Source organism: Panthera pardus, unplaced genomic scaffold (assembly GCF_024362965.1).
Source record: "Panthera pardus isolate Hobbes unplaced genomic scaffold, ASM2436296v1 HiC_scaffold_11, whole genome shotgun sequence".
Lineage (NCBI taxonomy): Eukaryota > Metazoa > Chordata > Mammalia > Carnivora > Felidae > Panthera > Panthera pardus.
Genome location: NW_026526666.1, coordinates 68402451 through 68422068, shown reverse-complemented (window position 1 = coordinate 68422068; position 19618 = coordinate 68402451). Strand labels below are relative to the sequence as shown.

The 19618-nt window shown below is 47.0% G+C and overlaps 1 protein-coding gene across 4 annotated transcripts in view; it reads right to left on the bottom strand.

The window, feature by feature from the left end:
• LOC109266906 (BEN domain-containing protein 5) overlaps window positions 1-19618 on the bottom strand; it is a 1451617-nt gene that overhangs the window by 17217 nt on the left and 1414782 nt on the right. For all 4 annotated transcript variants that reach the window (XM_053895592.1, XM_053895596.1, XM_053895595.1 and 1 more), the window contains exon 12: window positions 108-204. In XM_053895592.1, coding sequence (XP_053751567.1) covers window positions 108-204 — 97 coding nt within the window. The remainder of the gene's footprint in view (window positions 1-107; window positions 205-19618) is intronic.

Sequence of the window (19618 nt, the reverse complement as noted above, 5' to 3'; positions counted from 1 at the left end):
GCCACTGATAGGAAACTGAGGGCCAGAGAGAAGCCAAGGGAAGTCGACCCTGGACACAAAGCTGGTTCAACAGAACGTGAGCCACACAGTTCTGCCCTGTCACTTACCGCAGCCTCGGCATGGGAATTGCCACTCTCTCGACCAGGGGGTTCAGCCGATAATAATCCAAAAATGTTCTTGCCACATTCCGTCCCAGCTTCATATCTGCAATAGTGTGCGTCAAGGAGCAACTTTGAAAGGAGACCGAGTCAGAAAAAAGAGGGCTGGTAATAAAAATGATAACAGTAATAGAGGCAGCAATACCACCTAGAATCACCATTCTAAGCTTTTTCTATGTACTGCCTTTTTTGATCTTCACACAATTTTCGACACTATTCTTTTCCTCATTTCACAGATGAGGAAATCAAGGTACAAAGAAGTTAAATAATTTGTCCGAGGTCACAGGACTAGAAAGGAGAGGAACCAGGATATGGGTCTAGGTCATCTTACCTCAAAGCTCTCTTCCTGGCTTTTGGAACATACTCTGTCCCTCTGGGGCTCGCTGGGCTTCCGTGCTCTGACTAGTGTTCGTGGAACAGTGAAATGAGTTTCACCACCGTCTTCAAGAAGCCCCCAGGCTGGGGTAGGACATGGCCCAGGACATGGAAAGTAGCATTTATGGAGCACCTACTATGTTCCTGGCATGGCACTACTACTTTGTTTACTTATACACTTTAAACAATCCTGTAGGGAAGGCATCTTAATCTCCCTTTTGCTCTGGGAGTTTAAGGTACTTGTGCAAGGCTGCCTAACTTAGGCAATGGTAGAGCCAGGACTCCAATTCAGGAATGTCTGACTCCAGAGCAGTGAACGTTCCACCACCCTGGGCTGTTTCCCATCCTGAAGGCACCTTTTCTGTCAAGGGCTGAGTCATCCCAGGCCAGTGCCTGGTGGGAGGAGGAAAAACACCAGACAAGTTGTTTATGACACTGAGATGTGCTGCAGGCTCGCTGTGCTCTGGGGCCGCCACCTGCTTTCTTCCTCTGCATGTGACCGACCTTCTCTGTCCCCTTCTTTAAAGAGTTCACAAGCTGGCATTAGGCATGGCCTCTCCAACCAGCAGACCCTGGTCTGCTCCTTTTAACCTAGTCAGGCTCCAGCTGGCTTGGGGAGACCAAATCACCACTGTGTGTGCTGACAGTAAGACTACAGGGGTGCAGAGGAGAGGAGAGGTCCCTGTGGACTGGACTAAAAAAGTATAGTAGAAATCTTGGAATCAGATGCATCTAATCCAAATCCTGGCTCTGCCACATTCTGCGTATGGCACATTGTATTTTTTAAAAATGTCTGCAACGATATTTCCTAGCTCACGTGTTATTCTATGCTATGACTTTGACCCTCCTTCCACTGAGAAGTGTGGTCTAGTGGTCTATGTCTCCTCTCTTTGGACCTGGGTGGGCTTGTGACTCACTTGTGACCACAAGAATGGCAGAAGTGGTCAAAGTGACACTGTGGGCCTTCTGAGGCAAGGTCAGTAAAGGAGATGTCACTTGTCCCTGGCCTGCTGGACTACTCCAGCTAGCGTCCTGCACCTCCATGCAAGCAGTCCTGCTGCGCTGAGGCCACCATGCTGTGAGGCAGCCCAGACTAGCCCACAGAGGGGTTGCAGGTGGAGGCCCTGCCACTGTGCGGAGACCCGGCCAAAGGGAGACTCCCGCCAGCCCACGGTGCCACCAGCACACTGTTGTTCTCGCTCCAGCAACTATGTCGCAGCCTCCAGAATAAGACCATTCGATGGCGCCCTCCGCAAATTTTGGACCCACAGAAAGCATGAGGGAAGAGCTGGTGTTTTAAATGCTCCATCTGGGGGAAGTGTGTTACACAGCAGGAGAGCCCTAGAACAGTCTCCTGTAAGCAACTCCGTCCTCCTGAGCCTGGGTCCCTGCACCCATGAAATGTGAGCAAGAGCCAGCTCACGGGGCCTGTGCTGCGGTGCGTGACTGACACGTGGGTGCTGACGAAATAAGCGAGACAGTGGGGGACAAGGGAAGTGTGAGCCCATCCTCCCCAGCCTGCCTTGGGAGCCAGACTCAAAGCCACCCTAGAAGAAATCTGTGTTAGCAAAACTCTTGAACCTTGCAAGGAAATGGAGTCAGGCTGCCAGTAAAATGTTCCCCTGTGAAGTGCTGATTGTTTTCAGATGAGCCCTGTTTGAAAGACAGGGTTTTAAAGGTGGACTTGTCTGGGGCACCCTCTTTCCCTTTCCCTCTCCTACCATGTTACAGATCCCTCAAATCCTGAAGGTCTCACACCAGGCTACTTACTGCAACGACCCTGTTTGAGTCAAGCAAGATATGGGACCTGGGTGGGAGGAGGGGAGAGACGAATCAAACATCTGCAGTTAAAACAAGCTGTCTTTGGACAAGGATTTAGGACCCAGACAAGGAGAGGGCACTAACTCTTCTGGCTGAAGCCTTTCCAATATATTGCCCAATAGAGAGAGAGAATGCGGAGCTCCCGACTTTGCATTGCCAACAAACATCGCCGGATAGCCTAGACGCTGACAATGTCATCTTCCGCATATTCTTCTGTGGCTCACTGATCTGTTTCTGGTGGGGGGTCGGAACAGACGGCAGGTGGGGTCAGGACCCCCAAATCACAGAAGCGGGGGGGGGGCTTGGCTGGGATGGTGTGAAACCCAGACTGATTTGGGGACTTCCACTCAGAGCTGTTTCAACTAAGGGGCAGGTGTCAGTAACTCTGGTACTTCCGGGACCCTGTAACAGGTAACAAGGGTTTGGGCATGTGCTGTTCACTCCCATTCATTCATTCATTCATTCTAACATTCATTGGGCTCATCCCATATGTATGCTGGGAGGAAGAGTGACAGGGATGGGGTTAGAGAAAGAAGAATTAGATGAGCACAGTGGCCAGTCGGGAGGAGGAAACTAGCATGTCCCACTGACTATATCACCGAGCAGGCTGCTGCCTTGTCATCTTCACGACCGTTTATTTTAGCGCTCTCCCCGTGCGCTGCACAGTGTAGTTACTATCACCAGTCCCCACCACAACCCTGCAAGGTCAAAGTACCATTCTACACATATTTTGCAGAAGAGGACACTGTAAAGAAGGAAAACCTGCATAAGTGACCTGGAATCCTGTGGCCTGAGAGTGAGGTAGGTAGCAGGTGAACCTGAGGGTCTTTTAACAAGGTGCATATCGTTTCCCCTCTCTTGAGCGTGATTATACATTCCAACACTAAACTCCATGGACATGTAGAAGGAGATTGAATCCCAACTGGGGCAATTGTGGAAGGCTTCATGGAAATGGGTATATAACAGAGATTTGAAGCACAAGGATGAATCGCAAGGGGGAGGAAGAGAGAGATGGGATCAGTGGCAGCACGGAGTGTGGCCGGGGCATGTGACCCCGGGCCATAAAAAAGACAGAAGAGGGATCAAGGGCCCAGGCCACCTCAGTGTAGAGCAAAAGGTGAGGCTGCAAGGCAAGGCTGTGGACAGATCAGGAGAGGCTTTGAATGCCAAATTAAGGAATTTAAACTTCTATTCCATAGGCAATTCAAAATAGTTGATATGGGTGTCTGTGGTCGTATCTATCATTTGTCCACTCAATATATAGTTATTGATCAACTGCTATGTTCAGGCTGTCTGGAAGTCTCATGGTATACTGTGGTAAACAATAATAAATAAATAAAACACAGCAAAACAACCAAGACAATGGTTCTTAAGTCTAGAAGTGGAGACAGATAACAAAGCAATAAAAACCCAAACAAAGATATAATTGCGATTGTACTAGTGTAGGATGAAAATGCGCAGGGTCTGTAAGAGGGAGTGATGGGGCTCTGCTTCAGACAGGGGATGTGGGCGGGCCTCCCTGAGGAGGACGTGTGAAAGAGCAGACAGGGGCAGTGGGAAAAAGTCCTTGGGTCGGGGAGAGGGTCTGAGAGCGGGCTGGCATAGAGGGACAGGCAGGGGAGAGATCACGTGGAGCCTTATTCTGGGTCACCTGAAGGAGTCTAGATTTTCTAAGAGAATGGGAAGCTGCTGAAGAATTTTAAGCAGGAAAATGAGATGGTCTGATTTATAATTTTAAAAGGTCACTGCTGTGCTAAAAATAAGGCAGCAAGAGTGGGAGCAGGGCAGATGGGCCAGGAGAATACTGCAGCAGGTCCGGGGTAAAAACAAGGGAGGTCTGGACCAGGACAGAGGCAGTGGAGATGGGCATATATGTTTTGGGAGAGGAGCTGGCAGGTTGGCTATGGGGCCTGCGGAGAGGCGGGGGTGAATGGTGACCTCCTGTGCACTTAGCCAGAGCAGCCGGGTGGATGGGGTGCGGTGACTGGGAATGCAGAAGTCTGAGGGTGGTGGAGCAGGCTCAGGGAAGAGACTAGGAGTCAGTTTGAGTTCAAGATGCCACTGAGACACTAAGCAGCCATGTCCTACGGCAGAAACAGGGAAAGAAGCAGATCATGGAAATGGTTTCTGAACTGCCAGTCCTCTGGGATCATGCAAGCCGCAAACTTGCTGACTGTATGGCATGAATGTCCCACTCTGCCCAGCTCCCCACCTCCTGTTCCTCCTCTCAGCATCCCGAGGTCTCTTGGAGAGGGGCAGTGGCTGCAGGACCCTCTGTTCTCCTGTCTCAGGTCCTGGATCTGGTGCATCGAATGAGCACGTAAGTGGGAATAAAGAGACCAATCTGGTTTCAATCAGTAACTTGCCATGTGACCGTGGCCATTTCCCTGCTCTGGGCTTAACTCCTCTGTGGTAAAAAGTACAGTCTCTCAGGTCCTTTCTAGCATTAATGTGGTGTGTTCGATACAATAAACTTATGAAAAATCCCATCCCAATTCTTTCGTTCAACAAATGTTTACCGAGAACTTGCTCTATGCCGAGTAGTTTTAGGCACTTGGGATATACAGCAAACAAAACTCACAAGGATCCCTGTCTTCATGGAGCTTTTGTTCCAGTTATGGGAGACAAACTGTCAATCCTACACATTTGTAAATTATTGAGAATGCCAGAAAGTGAAAGTGATAAGTGCTATAAAGTAAAGATAAAGGACAGTGTAAGGGGAGTACAGGGGGCAGGGGGCACATTGTCGCACTAGGTAAAGTGGTCAGAGGAGCCTCACTGAAAAGGTGGGGTTTGAGCGGGCTTGGAGGAGGTGAAGGAGCTGGCCAGCACCCAGGATCAGGATCCCCCTCATCAGAAACACAAGCCCTGACCAGCAATTTCATTTTTGGCCTCTTGCTTGGCCCAGCCCAATCCCACTACTAGGGACAGTAGTCAGCCTTGGGGATGAGTTCCCCCTGAAGGGAGTCAGAAAACTCCTCCTTCGTGACACATGGCAGCTTCCTGAGGAAGGTCCTCCCTACGTCCCTGAGCAGCCCCAGAGGGAACGCATCTCACACACGCTTTCCTGCCTGGCCTGTGGCTTCCCTTCCCCATCCTGTTCCTTCCCCTTCATCTCTGCTACCATCTCCACACTTCTCACTCTCTGCAACTCTTCTAGAACCATCAGTGAGCCCACCTGGCCTGGCCGGCCCTGAAGGGAGCCAAGGTCCAGCCCCACTCATCAGATACCATATTTCACTCCCTCTTTCCCCATAGCTGTGTGCTGCAGGCAGGTCTGATTACCGTCCCCATTTCGCAGAAGAGAACTTGGAAGTGACTTGTCCAGTGAGGCCCATCAAGAACTGGCACAATGAGGACTGAAGCCCATTCATTCATTCATATATTTAGCAAGTGTCTTTTTTTTTTTTTTTAATTTTTTTTTTTAACGTTTATTTATTTTTGAGACAGAGAGAGACACAGCATGAACGGGGGAGGGGCAGAGAGAGAGGGAGACACAGAATCAGAAGCAAGCTCCAGCCTCTGAGCCATCAGCCCAGAGCCCGACGCGGGGCTCGAACTCGCGGACCGCGAGATCGTGACCTGAGCTGAAGTCGGACGCTTAACCGACTGAGCCACCCAGGCGCCCCTAGCAAGTGTCTTTTACATGCCAGATGCTGTTCTGGGACACAGGGAAGAGAAAAAGTCCTAGTCCTCATGAAATCTTTCCTTGCTATCATCCTGCCTCCAAATAAGAAAATTTAACTCCTACTGGCTCCCTGTTTTGAAAGCCCCGCCTGGATAGCCCTGCTCATACTCCTGCCCCTGCCAGCAACAGATGATCATCGTTAAAGGGGAAAGATTAATTCTGCAGAGCAGTAGGCCAAGGAAACGTGATTTCTCCTCCGCAAGGCTGACAGCACTGCTGGAATGTTAAGAGGCACCTGTCTAGGGGCCTGTAGGTAAAGCCAGAAGAACAATGCGACAGTGAAATATCTTTTGCCTCTGCCTCCTTCCCCCATCCTCCCATGGTGGCAGACAGGTGCGTGATAAACAGATGAATCCTTCTCCGAAGTGTAGCGTGGGGGGCGCACAGGTCATTGCAGAGTCCTTTCCAATAGCAGGCGAGTCCTGATGCACCCCTAGGTGAGGACGCCTGCGAATGTGGGAGGGAGACAGAGACAGAGAGAGACAGAGAGAGGGAGGACATGGAGACACAGTGAGAGGGAGGAAGAGACAGAGAGAGAGGCAGAGGCAGAGACCAAAAGAGAAAGAGATGCGAACAGCCAGGAAGATATGAAGAGAAACCCATCAGGATGGAGCAGAAAGGAAGATCATCGGAGGGGCTGAGAACAGCTTGAACTTGAAAAGTGGAGAGAAATGGAGGGAGGGGCAGAGAGAAGAATAGGAAGCGACTGGCAAAGGGAGAGAATCAGAGAGAGAGAGAGAGAGAGAAAGAGAAATGTAGACAACGGGGAGGGAGAAAGAGAAAGGCAGAGTGGAACAGAAAGAGTCAAAAGCAAGCAGGGCAGGGCGCCTGGGTGGCTCAGTCGGTTGAGTGACTTCGGCTCAGGTCATGATCTCGCGCTCAGTGAGTTCGAGCCCCACGTCGGGCTCTGTGCTTACAGCTCAGAGCCTAGAGCCTGCTTAGGATTCTGTGTCTCCCTGTCTCTGCCCCTTTCCCACTCATGCTCTGTCTCTCTCTGTCTCTCAAAGATGAATACACGTTAAAAAAAAATAAAAAAAAAAAAACAAGCAGGGCTACACAGGCTTTGGAGGAGAGACAGCACATGACAACAGGGAGACTGAAATAGAGGCAGAGACAGAGGAGGGGAGAGACAGGTGACAGGAGGGGGGGCCTCCTCTCTGACACATGAGAAGCAACTCAGGAGGGTAGGAATTTCGTGAAAGGAGAGGGGAGAAGAACACATACACAAATGGTGGGGAGGATGCCCAAATCCTCCAAGAGGGAACCCAAGGTGGGGATAAAGGAGACTCCGGACTGGATTCCTACAGCCACTATAATTCACCACCAACTCGGTGCCTTAAAACAACGGACATGTATTCTCTCACAGTTCTGGAGGCCAGAAGTCTGAAATCAGTTTCAATGGGGGCGAAAGTAAGGTGCTAATGGGGCCACACTCCCTCCAAAGGCTGCAGGGGAGAAGCTGTTTCTGGCCTCTCCCAGCTTCTGGTGGCTGCTCTGCACCTTGACTTATGACCTCATCACTCCAGTGTCTGCCTCGTGGCCACACTGCCTTCTCCTGTTGTGTGTCCAGTCTCCCTCTGCGTCCCCCTTATAAGGACACGTGTGACTGCATATTGGGCCCACCCCAAGAATCCAGGATAAACTTCTCCCTCAAGATCCTTAACAATAACATCTGCAGAGGCCTCGTTTCCATGTAAGCAGACACGGATAGGTTCCAGGGGTTAGGATCTGGATCTGTTTGGGGGGTCCTCATCCAGCCTCCTGCATGCTCTCAGAGTTCATCTGGGTGGCTAAGAGCAGAGGATGAAGACACTGCCTGGGTGTCGGGAGTGCAGTTCTGGCTCTGTGCTGTAAATCTCTCTGGGTGCTCACCCCCCATCCCTCCCCACTGCCCCTCAGTGCCTCCTGCACAAGCAGCAAGTGCATTTCATTCACCAGATTGGGACCCAGACACGCCCAACTCCAGAGTCCTTTTTATGTACAGTATTTGCTCCAGAGTCCTTTTAATTTACATTATTTGCAGGAAATACCTGTATTGGACTATACGCTGCCTATTTTGCCTCCTAAACATATTGCAGACCTGCCCTTCCTCCTCTCCACTACTATTCCTTTACTTGAGATCCTTTTCTCTCATCTGAACTATGGCTCCAGCCTCCTAATTGGTCTTCCTGACTCTAGTCTTCTTGACTCCATTTTCACTGAGAGAGATGTTCTCATAATTGCTGACCTTGTGACTTTCTGACTCATGACTCTATGCCAATTCCCTGCCACCTATAGGGTAACAACTAAACTTTTAAATCTGGCATTGACATCCTTCCATAAGCTAGTCTAAGCCTTGTCCCCTGACACTAGATTCCACTGTGCATCTATTTGGAATGTGGGGTTAAAGTCCAAAAAGCATGGGTTTTAATATTGACTCCTACACATTTAGCTGTATGATTTTGGGCAAGATATTGAACTTCTCTGAGCCTTAGTTTTCACATCTCTAAAAATGGATAATACTACCTACCTCGCAGGACTCTCATGTTGATTAGAAATTATATATCCAAAGCACTTAGCACAATACTGGCAGGTAGTAGGTCTCTTTATTATCATTATTATTTATGAACCTGTCATCTTCAACAAAGCCTAAGCTCTTCAAGGACAAGGGTGTGTCGCATTCAAACTTGTTTCCAGAGCCATTTAACACAGGTTAGGACTATAACAGAGACAAGGAAGAAACAAACAAACCAAAAAACCCAAGATAAGGTAAGAGGGAGACAAACAGGAAATAAGAGATAGGGAGACAGAGAGATGAAATTATTTTTTTTAATTTTCTGGATGTTCAGGGATAAGGTCTTACAGGTCCCTTCCATACTGTGTGCCTCAGTTTCCTTTCTGTAAAATTGGCTAGAGGGTGATCTCTGGTTCTAATCTAGTTCTCACTCTCTCTGCCCCTCCCTAGGAGGAGAGGATACCCTTTCAGGCCACCCAGATCAGTGCAGACTTCTCAGGCATGGGAGCAGTACCCATCACTCTGGTGGGGTATTTGGAAAAGAAATCAGGCTGGAGGCTGGCTAGGCTGGAACAGATGGAGATCTGACCTTAGGAATAATGTGCCTGAGTCTGGACAGGATGTCCTTGGGGGATTTTTGAACTTCAGACCACGTTAGGCAGGTTGTCATTCATTCATTATTTGTTACTCGTTTATTCATTCAACAGACACTTTTCAAGCACCCCTGTGTGTTGAGCCATGTAATAGGAATATAGACTACACTGGGCAGATAGAGGAAACAAAACAGGAATGGTTCTGCCTTCACGCTGCTCACAGTCCAGGCACTATTGACATCTTGGACTGGATGATTCTGTTGCAAGGAGGATCCTTGGCTTTTCCCCCTAGATACCAGCAGAACCTTCCACCCTGCTGTGACAACCCAGAATGCCTTCAGACATTGCCAAACATTCCCTGGGGTGTGGGTGTGGGTGTGTGTGGAATTCACCCCTGAGTTACAGACACTGGTCTAAGGGGTGCATGATATCTGGTGGAGTGCAGCAGGTGAAATGGGGGTGGGGCACAAGCAGGAGTTTTAGAAGCGGGCAAGAGCTTGACTGGGAGAGGCCCTGGTTCCCCAACCTGGGGAAATGTCATCCTGAGTTCTCCTTGGAGACAGGCGAAGGGGAAAGGAACGTGACTTCACAGGCTGTATTGACCTACTAGGATGGTTGCTTCAGCACCTCTACCCACCACTTGGGCAGGAAGAGTGGCCTCCCTCTGTGTCTTGCACCCCTCGGCCTCTGAGATGCTTCTCACTTCCCTACTTGCCCTGGACTGCTGGTATTTACGGCCCATCTATCTCAGAGCCATTCCTCACTTGAGAGGAAAGTTCGTTTCTCCCCGCCACCTCCCACACTCCAGCTTGTTTTGTGACTCCCCCGCTCTCCCTCCGTTCCATGCCGGGAACTAGCAGTTTCCCAGCAGTGCCTCCCTTTGCCCACTGATGGCTGACCACAGCTCTGGAAATTCGCTCACGAAGTCTGCTGTGCCTGCCCAGCTGGGCCCCACCCAGCAAATGGGGGGGCTTGGACGCGGTTCAGTGCTAGAGGAGGCTCTGCTTCTCTGAGATGCTCCTAGATATTTTCAGAAGCTTCCACTGACACACAATATAAAAACAAGACTAAAGACCAAAGTCAATATTTGTGCAGCAGCATCTTGGAGCAAGCGGGAGGCAGGGACAAGAAGCATAATAAGTGGGAAAAGCTCCAATGAGTCCTGGCTCTGGGCCTGTCTGGGAGGTTAGGGGGAGGGGCTGCGTGGCCTTGTGTGGGACAAGTGTCAGTTTTCCAATCTGGCAAGTCGGGGGAGGGGCAGACTTGCTGATGTTTTGAAACTTTCAGCTCTGTGATGTTTTGGGAGTCTCTAGATTCCAAGTTCCTACCTGGGGAATTAGGGGCTTCCTGGCCCCTCGTGTATTACGGGCAAAAATTTACATGTATGTGTGAATTTTCCTGGGGAGGATATTCATAATTTTGCATAATTTTCAAAGAAATCTGCATCCTTCCAAATGTTAAGAATCTCTGCTCTAAATTTGGACAGTGATCCTTGAGTTTATCATCACCTTTAGATAATAATATTCCTTCTCATCTTCTGACTCATTCACTTTTTATACCATGACTCTTCTGGGATTAGTGAGAATCTGGTGGTGCTGGGGAGTGCAATCAAGTTAGGTTTGGAGCACAGTTAATAGTAGGTAGACTCTGTCCTCAGTACACCTGCATTACCTTAGAGGAGCTCAGAGATTCTGGTGGTGCCAGTCCACTGGAGGGGCCAAAGGAACAGCTCAGCTAAGCAATGGGGGAACAAAGTAATAATCACAACTAGCCTAGAATTTAAGAGGCCCACTAAATGGTTTGCTGAAGGGACAGACTATAGGGTTCTTGATCTTTAAAAGAAGGTCCTTCCCGGTTCCTTGTTTCTTCATTCCTGACTCAGCCTGAATCTGAAGCACTTACATGCATTAAGGGAATGAACAATATCCTGTGAGTCAAGAGACCCATAAAAGAATGTCAGCTTTAACCAAATTGCTGTATGACCTGGGCTGGGTCACTCACCCCCTCCTGGGCCTCACTTTCTCCATTTGTATAATTAGGAGGAATTCAGGTTTTTGCACGATTTCACCTGGGGATGGCTATAGTACAGTGAAACTCCATTACAATACCTTACTCTTGGCTACCTCCTTACATTTAATCCTCATTTGGGGACATTTTTGTTCCATCTTAAGCAAAATAGAAATGATCCCATCCTTTAAATTCCAATCTTTAGGGCCCTACTGGCTCCAATGTTTTATGATTTTCTTTCCTGCCCTTGTGTTATTTTCTTTTTAACTGTTATCTCAAACCTGAAACTCAGGGGATGGAGCTCATGTTTATGATCATTTACTATCTTCTGAGCACCGTGCTATTTACTATGTGCAAATGAGGTAGATTTTATTATTCCCATGTTACAGGTTAGAAAACTGAGGTACAGAGATATCACTTATCTAACATCACTCAGTTAGCAATTGGAGGTAAGACTCAACTCAGGTCTGTCCAACTGCAAGGCCTAAGGTTTTTGAGAATTATTATCATGCTATACTTATATAATTAACCATCTTAAGATGGATTTATTCACTTATTCAATATTTATTATCTGCTGTGTAAGGCTCTGGGCCGAATGCTATGGATTTGGAAATGATAAGTCAGTCTCGGTCCCGAGCAGCCCTTAGGGAAGACATGTAAATAAAAACTGCAGTGCAGGGCAATGGTCTCGATGGCAGAGGGAAGTAAGGGAATCGGGAAACAGAAAGTAAGACTTAACGTTGGAAGGACCCCAGAAGACTTCTCAGAGAAGGTAACACTTGTGCTGAACTGAGTGGGGGGCTTTTAACGGAGATGAATCTGCATTAAGTAATTCAGTCAACAAGTAATTGAGAATTTACTATGCACCAGGTACTTTTCTAGATGCTGAGATACAACAGTGCACATGTGCTCATGGAGCTCACATCCCAGTAGGGGAGATAGTCAATAAAAAAAAACAAATGTAGAATGAGGTTGGAATCTGGGGGACTTGACAAAAGAGTAGGAGCTGCCCAGGCAAAGAGGGGATGACGGCATGGGAAGGGATCCCTGAAGACAGGCAGAGGCATGTGCATGCTTCCTGAGGCACGGTGATCCCCTCAAAAACTATAAGACATCTGGTTTGGCTGGAATATCTTCTACAAGATGAAGAAGGAAGCAAGATAAATACACAAAGACAGGTCATGAGTGGCTTGTGTGATGTAATGAACGTGAACTTTATGCTGTAGGTAATAAGGAACCATGACAAAGTTTTAAGGGAGGGAGAGAGAATGTTAGATTTGGCTTCATAATGATTATTCCTGTGGCCCTGGTAGAAGATGGTTTGGAAGGGATAAAGACTGGAGACAAGGATAGGTCTGGTCTTGGGAGGATGAGGAGGACCTAAGCTGGGACTCTAACAGAGGGGCAAGAAGGAAGGGACAGAATTAGAAATACTTGTCACATAAAATGAATGTGAGCTGGGCATTTAATGTGGGGTAATCTGGGAATGTGGGGTTCTGGCAGAGATGGCTGGACTAGAAAAAGCATCAAGGATAGCACACCAGGTTCCTATCTTGGGGAATCAGATGCTGGTGTCACCAGTGATCCTGGATATGAAGTCTGAATGTGGCTCCTAGAATCCAGGGAGCTCTGTGTTCCTTAGAGTCCCTTCCATGGCACTCTTCTCAATAGGACAGTTGCCTAATTTTATTTTGCTGCACATTTGCATCAAGTGAGTCATGATTCCTACTTTGAAGCTCCACTGTGATGCCTAGTTACTGACATTTCCTTACATCTCATGCTCTTTGGGGGACATCTTGGTTTCTTGTCAGGCAAACCCAAAGTGAGCCCACAGACAGGATGGGTAAGAAGCTGGGCTTGAACTCCCCACGAGACTAACACATTTACCCAAATTTTAAAGGATAGAATCTATTTTCTCTGGAACTTTTCTTTTCTATTCTCACTCTCCCACACCTCTGATGGGCCAGCTGGCCTGTCTGCTTGTCTGCCTGACTGCGTCCCTCCCTCTGACAAACACTAATCAGGATCTGCTCTGTGTCAGGATATAAAACATGCCTGTTCCACGTCTCATTCAATCCTGCTCTATTTTACTAACAATAAGACAACAAGTCATATTGTAACCCATGCTGTCATTGAGACCCTTGAGAACAGGACTTCCTCAACCAGGTAGATGCCACTTCACACCCCCCCTTCACAGCCCGTGCCTGAGAGGCTGTCATAGACCGTCTGCCTTGCTGCCTCTAGGTAATGTCTGCTCATGCGTCAGCCCTCAGCCCAAATTCCACTTCTTCAAGAAAGCCTTCCCTGACCTCCTGGACAAATCAGTGGCTGCTGTCATATACCTCCCAGGGCCCCTGGCACCCCTTCATATAGGCCTCTCATGTCTGTAACTTTACGCACCAGTGTGGTTTTTGGTAAAACCTCTTCTACTAGACTACCAAGTTCCATGATTGCAAAAACTGTGTCTGTCTCGTTCACCATAATCCCCCCTCTGCCTGGCAGTGTATGACACACGTGGTGTTCAATCAATATTTTGCTGCTAATTGTGGGAATTTGGGGAGAAATCTAGGTGTCTGAGGACTTCATTAGGAGGAGAAACAGTGGTTACTTCTTAGTGGCTAATGGTGAATGAGATTTTAAGAATAGAGATGCTAAGGGGTGCCTGGGTGGTTCAGTTAGGCGTCTGACTTCAGTTCAGGTCATGATCTCACGGCTTGTGGTTTTGAGCCCTGGGTTGGGCTCTGTGCTGACAGCTCAGAGCCTGGAACTTGCTTCTGATTCTGTGTCTCCCTCTCTCTCTGCCCCTCCCCTGCTCATGCTCTGTCTCTCTCTCTCACAAATAAATAAACTGTCAAAAAAAAAAAAAAAGAATAGAGATACTGAGCTGTGGGAGTTTGGCACAAGGAAGATTGAAAGCAAGCATCACAAACTCCAGAAGGTAAAGTGGCTTTATTCTTCTGTCACTCCTAGGAAAGCAGGGTCCCTGGAAGAGGGACTATCTGATGAAGAGAAGAAGACTATCACTGTACGATACATATTTCCAAGGAGCCCATGTAAGGTCAAAGATTCAGAGATGAAAAGGTTTTGTGGATGAAACAATTCCCCTCTAGTCCCAGGCAGGTGGGTCCTGGGGTCAAGGGGTCATGTTTCTTCCACAACCAGCTACTTATAGCTAGAAGGTGAAAACAAATGAATACTTCTGGGCCTCCAGGGACACACCCTCCTCTTGAGCCAAAGATTCTTAGAACAATATCCCACCTAGGCAGAGCTGGGAGCCCTGGCCCTGGCCCTGGCCCTGGTGGGGACAAAAAGGAGGAAGGCCTGGGAGCCAGCAGGAAGAGCTGGGTGTCAGAACTGAGCTAACTCCCACCAGGCTGGGACTGACCGATTACATCCAGAATCTGCACAGCTCTTGGCCTCTCTCTTTCTCACTAGACCATGAGCTCCCAGAGGGCAGAGCCTGTATCTTCCCCATCCTCGGTTCCCCACAGCCTAAGATGACTCCACTAAAGAATGTTTGTAGGAAGAATAAGTAAATGAATGAACACACAAAGCCTGGGCAAGTGTGCACCCCCTAATCCTACATTTTCTTATCTGTGAAGTGGTAATGACTCCTAACTAGAGTATTGTGAAGACTGAATGACATAATGAATGTGAAAGCACGCGGTCAATAGGGACTCTCACATAAAGTAGATGTTCAAACATACTTTATCCTCTCTTTTGCCTTTAACCACACCTCCTGACTTCAAGTACTCCCGGAACTTCACTGGCCTTCATATATTATAGGCTGAACTTGACAGTGCACCAAATGGCTAGAGAATCATAAAATACCTGAGCAGGGGGTACCAACAGCAGCCATCGGTCTTGTTTTGTTTTCCTGCTCTTAATCAATTCCCCTTTCACAACACCCCGTTTTTCCATATTGAGCCCCCAATCTCAGTCTCTGTGTCTCAGGAGGAGCTGACCTCACCCAGACTGTCCAGGAGGATATAGAGTCAATCTGATTGGGGCCAATCTGAGTACTGAATGACTCTTGCCACAATGATCAGTCCGGTGTACATATGTCCAAGGTGACTCAACTCTGGGACTTGTGAAAGAGGGAATCAGGGAATCCCCCTTAACCCTGAGAGGATGGGATGTCCACCAGGAGCTGCTGGCAGTCATTTTGCTTCCACAGGGGAGAGAGCCTGTCAGAGAATGGTATCAATGCTCAGGGAGCAGCTGCAAACCCTGTCCTGACGACACTGTCTCTAGATCCAGACATGCTTAAAACCAATATTCCTTTGGACTTTAAAGTTTTGCATGCAAATTAATTCTCCTTTTTACTTAAGTAGGTTTGAATTGGGTTTTCTGTCACTTGCAACAAAGAAATTTGACTAATACAAGACCTTGACGTTTACCTCATCAAACCTCCTCATTTTACATGTGGGGAAGAGATTTGCAAAATCACATGGCCAGTTTTTATACACAGCCAATTTTCCAAATAAATCTATTGCCTCACTTCCTTTTATCTTTACTGCTGACCAGAACAGGAGCTGCTTGTCCTTCTGCCTGGGTAGGGTCATAGAATATTGATTTTGGTCACAGAACGCCTAATCTTTCTCTAACAGAGAGAATTTCCTAATTCAAGTCCTCAGCAACCAGTTTTGTTTTGCATTACAATGTTTTTATCCCCCAAGCGGAACTGCTGATGACCGTCCTTTCCCTTCCACACAGTGTAATCAGCAGCAATTAATTCTAATCACAAAGAGACAGCACGAATGAACAGAGCATTAATTGGACGGAAGTAATCAGAATCTCCTTAGCCTGCAGTTGGTACCTGTATGGAAGCATATGTGATCAGTCTCGTGCATTCGTGTGTACACACACACACACACACACACGCACTCCTCCCCCCTCCACTCCAATCAACCAGGGCACAGGAGAGGGTATAGACTGGGCATACTGTCTGGTCACCATGGTGTAGTATTAAAAAATCAAGGACTTTGGAGTCACAAAGATTCTACCACCAACCAGTTGCTTAAAATTGGCCTCCTCATTTGTAAAACAAGGATACACAGACCTACTTCAAAGTGGTTTGGAAGATTAAATAAGTATATTGTATATAAAGCACTTCTTACTGGTTTTTAGCAGGAGCTCAGTAAGTGCTAGTTTTCTTTCCTTCCACATCAAACACCTTTTATAGCTGGTAGAGAATAAAGGCCTAACGTGACCTGAAATTTTAGATAGTTGACTGTTCTGGACTGGGTCAAACAAACTTGATAGTCCCTTCTGATCTCCCTTTAATCCTATACCACCACCCTCCCCCATGTATCTACCTCAACACACACACACACACACACACACACACACACACACATATACACACTCAGTCTGGTCATTCTTCAAGGCTTAGCCTAGACTGCACCACATACATCCTTCATGAAATTTTTGAAATTTGTTCCTGATAGCACTATTTTCTTTGAACTCCATTCCTTTTTCATGATATAAAGTGTATATGGTGATATAAAGTGATATATGGTGTCTTTGCTTCCCTATCTCCTCAAGTTCCTTCACTCCATCATTGAACCAACTTCTTGAGCCAGTAGATGCATGGGCATATGACTTGGTCTGTGTCCTAAGACATTCAGGTTCAATCTAGTCCTTGAGCACAGCAACTGTGTCTGACTCATTTTGCTATCCCCCAGGCCTTGAGCCATGGTTATCCTTAAATATGTGATAATGGCAATGGGTTGCCCAGGAGAAAACATCTGGGCTGGGACATCAATAGGTCTTGTGAGGATACCCAAGGCCAATGAGCTTTCTAAGATTGGGCACGGATTCTGCTGAGCTTTCTGAGGGAAAGGATTCAGTATTACAGAGAGAGATCTGGGGTTAATTAGCCATGTCCCTAGATCATGTCACACAGGATGCATTCAAATCCAAAACCTTGAATCAGCTGAGACCTGGTGCCCAAGGATATATGATTTAGTAATATACCTGCAGAAGCTCTGGCCTGGGATCAGGCCCACCTTTGCCACCAGGTTTCACAGTGATGTTGAACAGTTATTTACCCCTTCTGGGTATCAGTTTAGCCACCTCAATTTTAGTCAGCCAACAACTGTGAACACCTACTGTGTTCCTCATCCTGGAGATATAGAAATAAATCTGATATCATTAGCTCCTTTCAAGAGCTCATTGTCTAGCAGGAATTATGAAAAGGAAAATCAAAGAGAGATGTTGTAACCTCTTTATATTGTGTAGTTCTTTGTTTTTAAAACCTGAAGAAGGCTCCTTAGTGCCTGTAGGATAAATTGCCAATCTCCTTTACCTGGAATCACAGCCTCTTGTGATGTGGCCTCCACCTACCTATCTAGTCTCTCCTTCTCCCATACTGATCCTGTGCCCTGGCCACACTCTAGTGCCCATCACTCTCAATGCTCCTTTATCATTTGTGTCTTTACCCATGTGATGTCCTTCCAAAATTCTCTTTCTGCTAAATTTCTGATTATCCTTTAATACAAAGTGAAAGTATGAAGTATGCACAGAAGTAGCATCACATCTGTAAACTGGAAATAGTTCCAAATGTTATGGTTTTATGAAAGCTTTCTTTTTTCTCTTCCCTTCCTTTCTTTTCCTTTTTCTTTTCTTCTCTTCTCTTCTCTTTCTCTTTTCTTTTAAAGGGAAGATTAGATTAGCTCTACCAACACTTTTAAGATGCAATCACTCATTAATCTTTGTATTGCATCTTTGGAACTCATGATCAGTCTGCTCGAGCTGTACCTCTCCTCATGGTGTTTGAAAACATCCCAAGTGCCAATTAACTAGACTGCAGGCTATGGGCTTGTCTTCCTAAAGAAAGTTCCTTTCAATGGTGAGTGAGGTATCAAGTCAACTTCACCGCACTCAAACTTCCTATTCCTAGATTTCTATTCCTGACCTTGATGATAGTTTTCTCCCTTATTTTCTTAAAGAGATTTTTAATTTTTTTAAGTTTATTTATTTATTTGGAGAGAGAGAGAGAGAGAAAGAGAGCATGTGTGTGTGAGCAGGGGAGGGGCAGAGAGAGAGGGAGATAGAATCCCAAGCAGGTTCTGTGCTGTCAGTGCAGAGCCCAGCTCAGGGCTTGATCCCACGAACTGTGAGATCATGACCTGAGCCAAAACCAAGAGTCAAATGCTCAACCCACTGAGCCACCCAGGCGCCCCAAGATTTTAATTTTTTTTACTAATCTCTATACCCACTGTGGGGCTTGAACTCACAACTCTGAGATCAAGAGTTATATGTTCTATCAACAGGCAGCAAGGGGCCCCTAAAGTTTCTCTCTTAAAAGATGCTGTAAGAGATCACTTAGGTCTCTTATTTCAGAGCATTGAGGTGCTCATCCACAGCTCTGGGCTTTCAGGCCCTTGTGGAATGTCTTCCTCTTCCCCTCTTGGTGAATGCTTAACCACCCTTGTAAACTCAGCTCAAAATCTGTCCCATTCAGGAAGCCTTCTCAGATTCCTTAAGGCTGAATTAGTTGCTTACTTAATCTGTTCTCTGTGTTCTCATGGAATCCTGAACCCATCTTTTCTTTAACTTTAATGACACCATTTTATAATCCAAACCAGGTAAAGGGACAGGTTAGGCAGATTAGGTACCAGGTACCATGTGTGATGGGATGATAAAACATCAATGAAAATATAGCAAGCTGAAGAAAATTATATTTATCAGAACTGTTTACTAAGATGTAGTTGGAGGGAAATTTGAGGTGTTCAGGTGACATAACTTGCTCAAGTCATCAAGCTAGACAATGGTCTAGAATGGTTTAAATGGTTTGAATCCAACTCCAAAATCAAGGCTTGTGTTGGGTATTCACTCAGTCATATGTGTTGGATGCTGTGTGTCAGGCACTGTGCTAGGCACCGGGGTGCAACATTTCAAACATGGCAGACAATGGCAGAGCAGAGTCTAATTCCTTATGTTGGTTTCCAGTGTTAAGATCTGAGATTCTTCTGAGCACCTGGGTGGCTCAGTTGGTTAAGGATCTGACTTTAGCTCAGGTCATGATCTCACAGTTTGTAGGTTTGAGCCCCGTGTCGGGTTCTGTGCTGACAGCTCAGAGCTTGGAGCCTGCTTCGGATTCTGTGTCTCCCTCTCTCTCTCTCTCTCTCTGCCCATCCCCCACTTGTGCTCTGTCTCTGTCTTTCTCAAATATAAATAAGCATTAAAAAAAAAAAAAAAAGATCTGAGATTCTTCAGTCCCAGTGTGTGATTTCACCAGTTGGAAGCTCCACAGCCAGCTTCCCAGCTTCACCCCCCTCTCCAGGAACAGGCAAGAAACTTCCTCATAACAACCCCTGCCTCTGCCCCCAAATCTTTGGCTGTGCCCACTGTGGAAAGAGAGCCAAGGCTGCTTCCAAGTTCATTAATAATTTTGGCTTTCTGGAGGAAGGAACTGGATTGCTTTGCTCTTCAAATATCAAAACATCCAATTAACACAGCTAATTAGCATCACTAG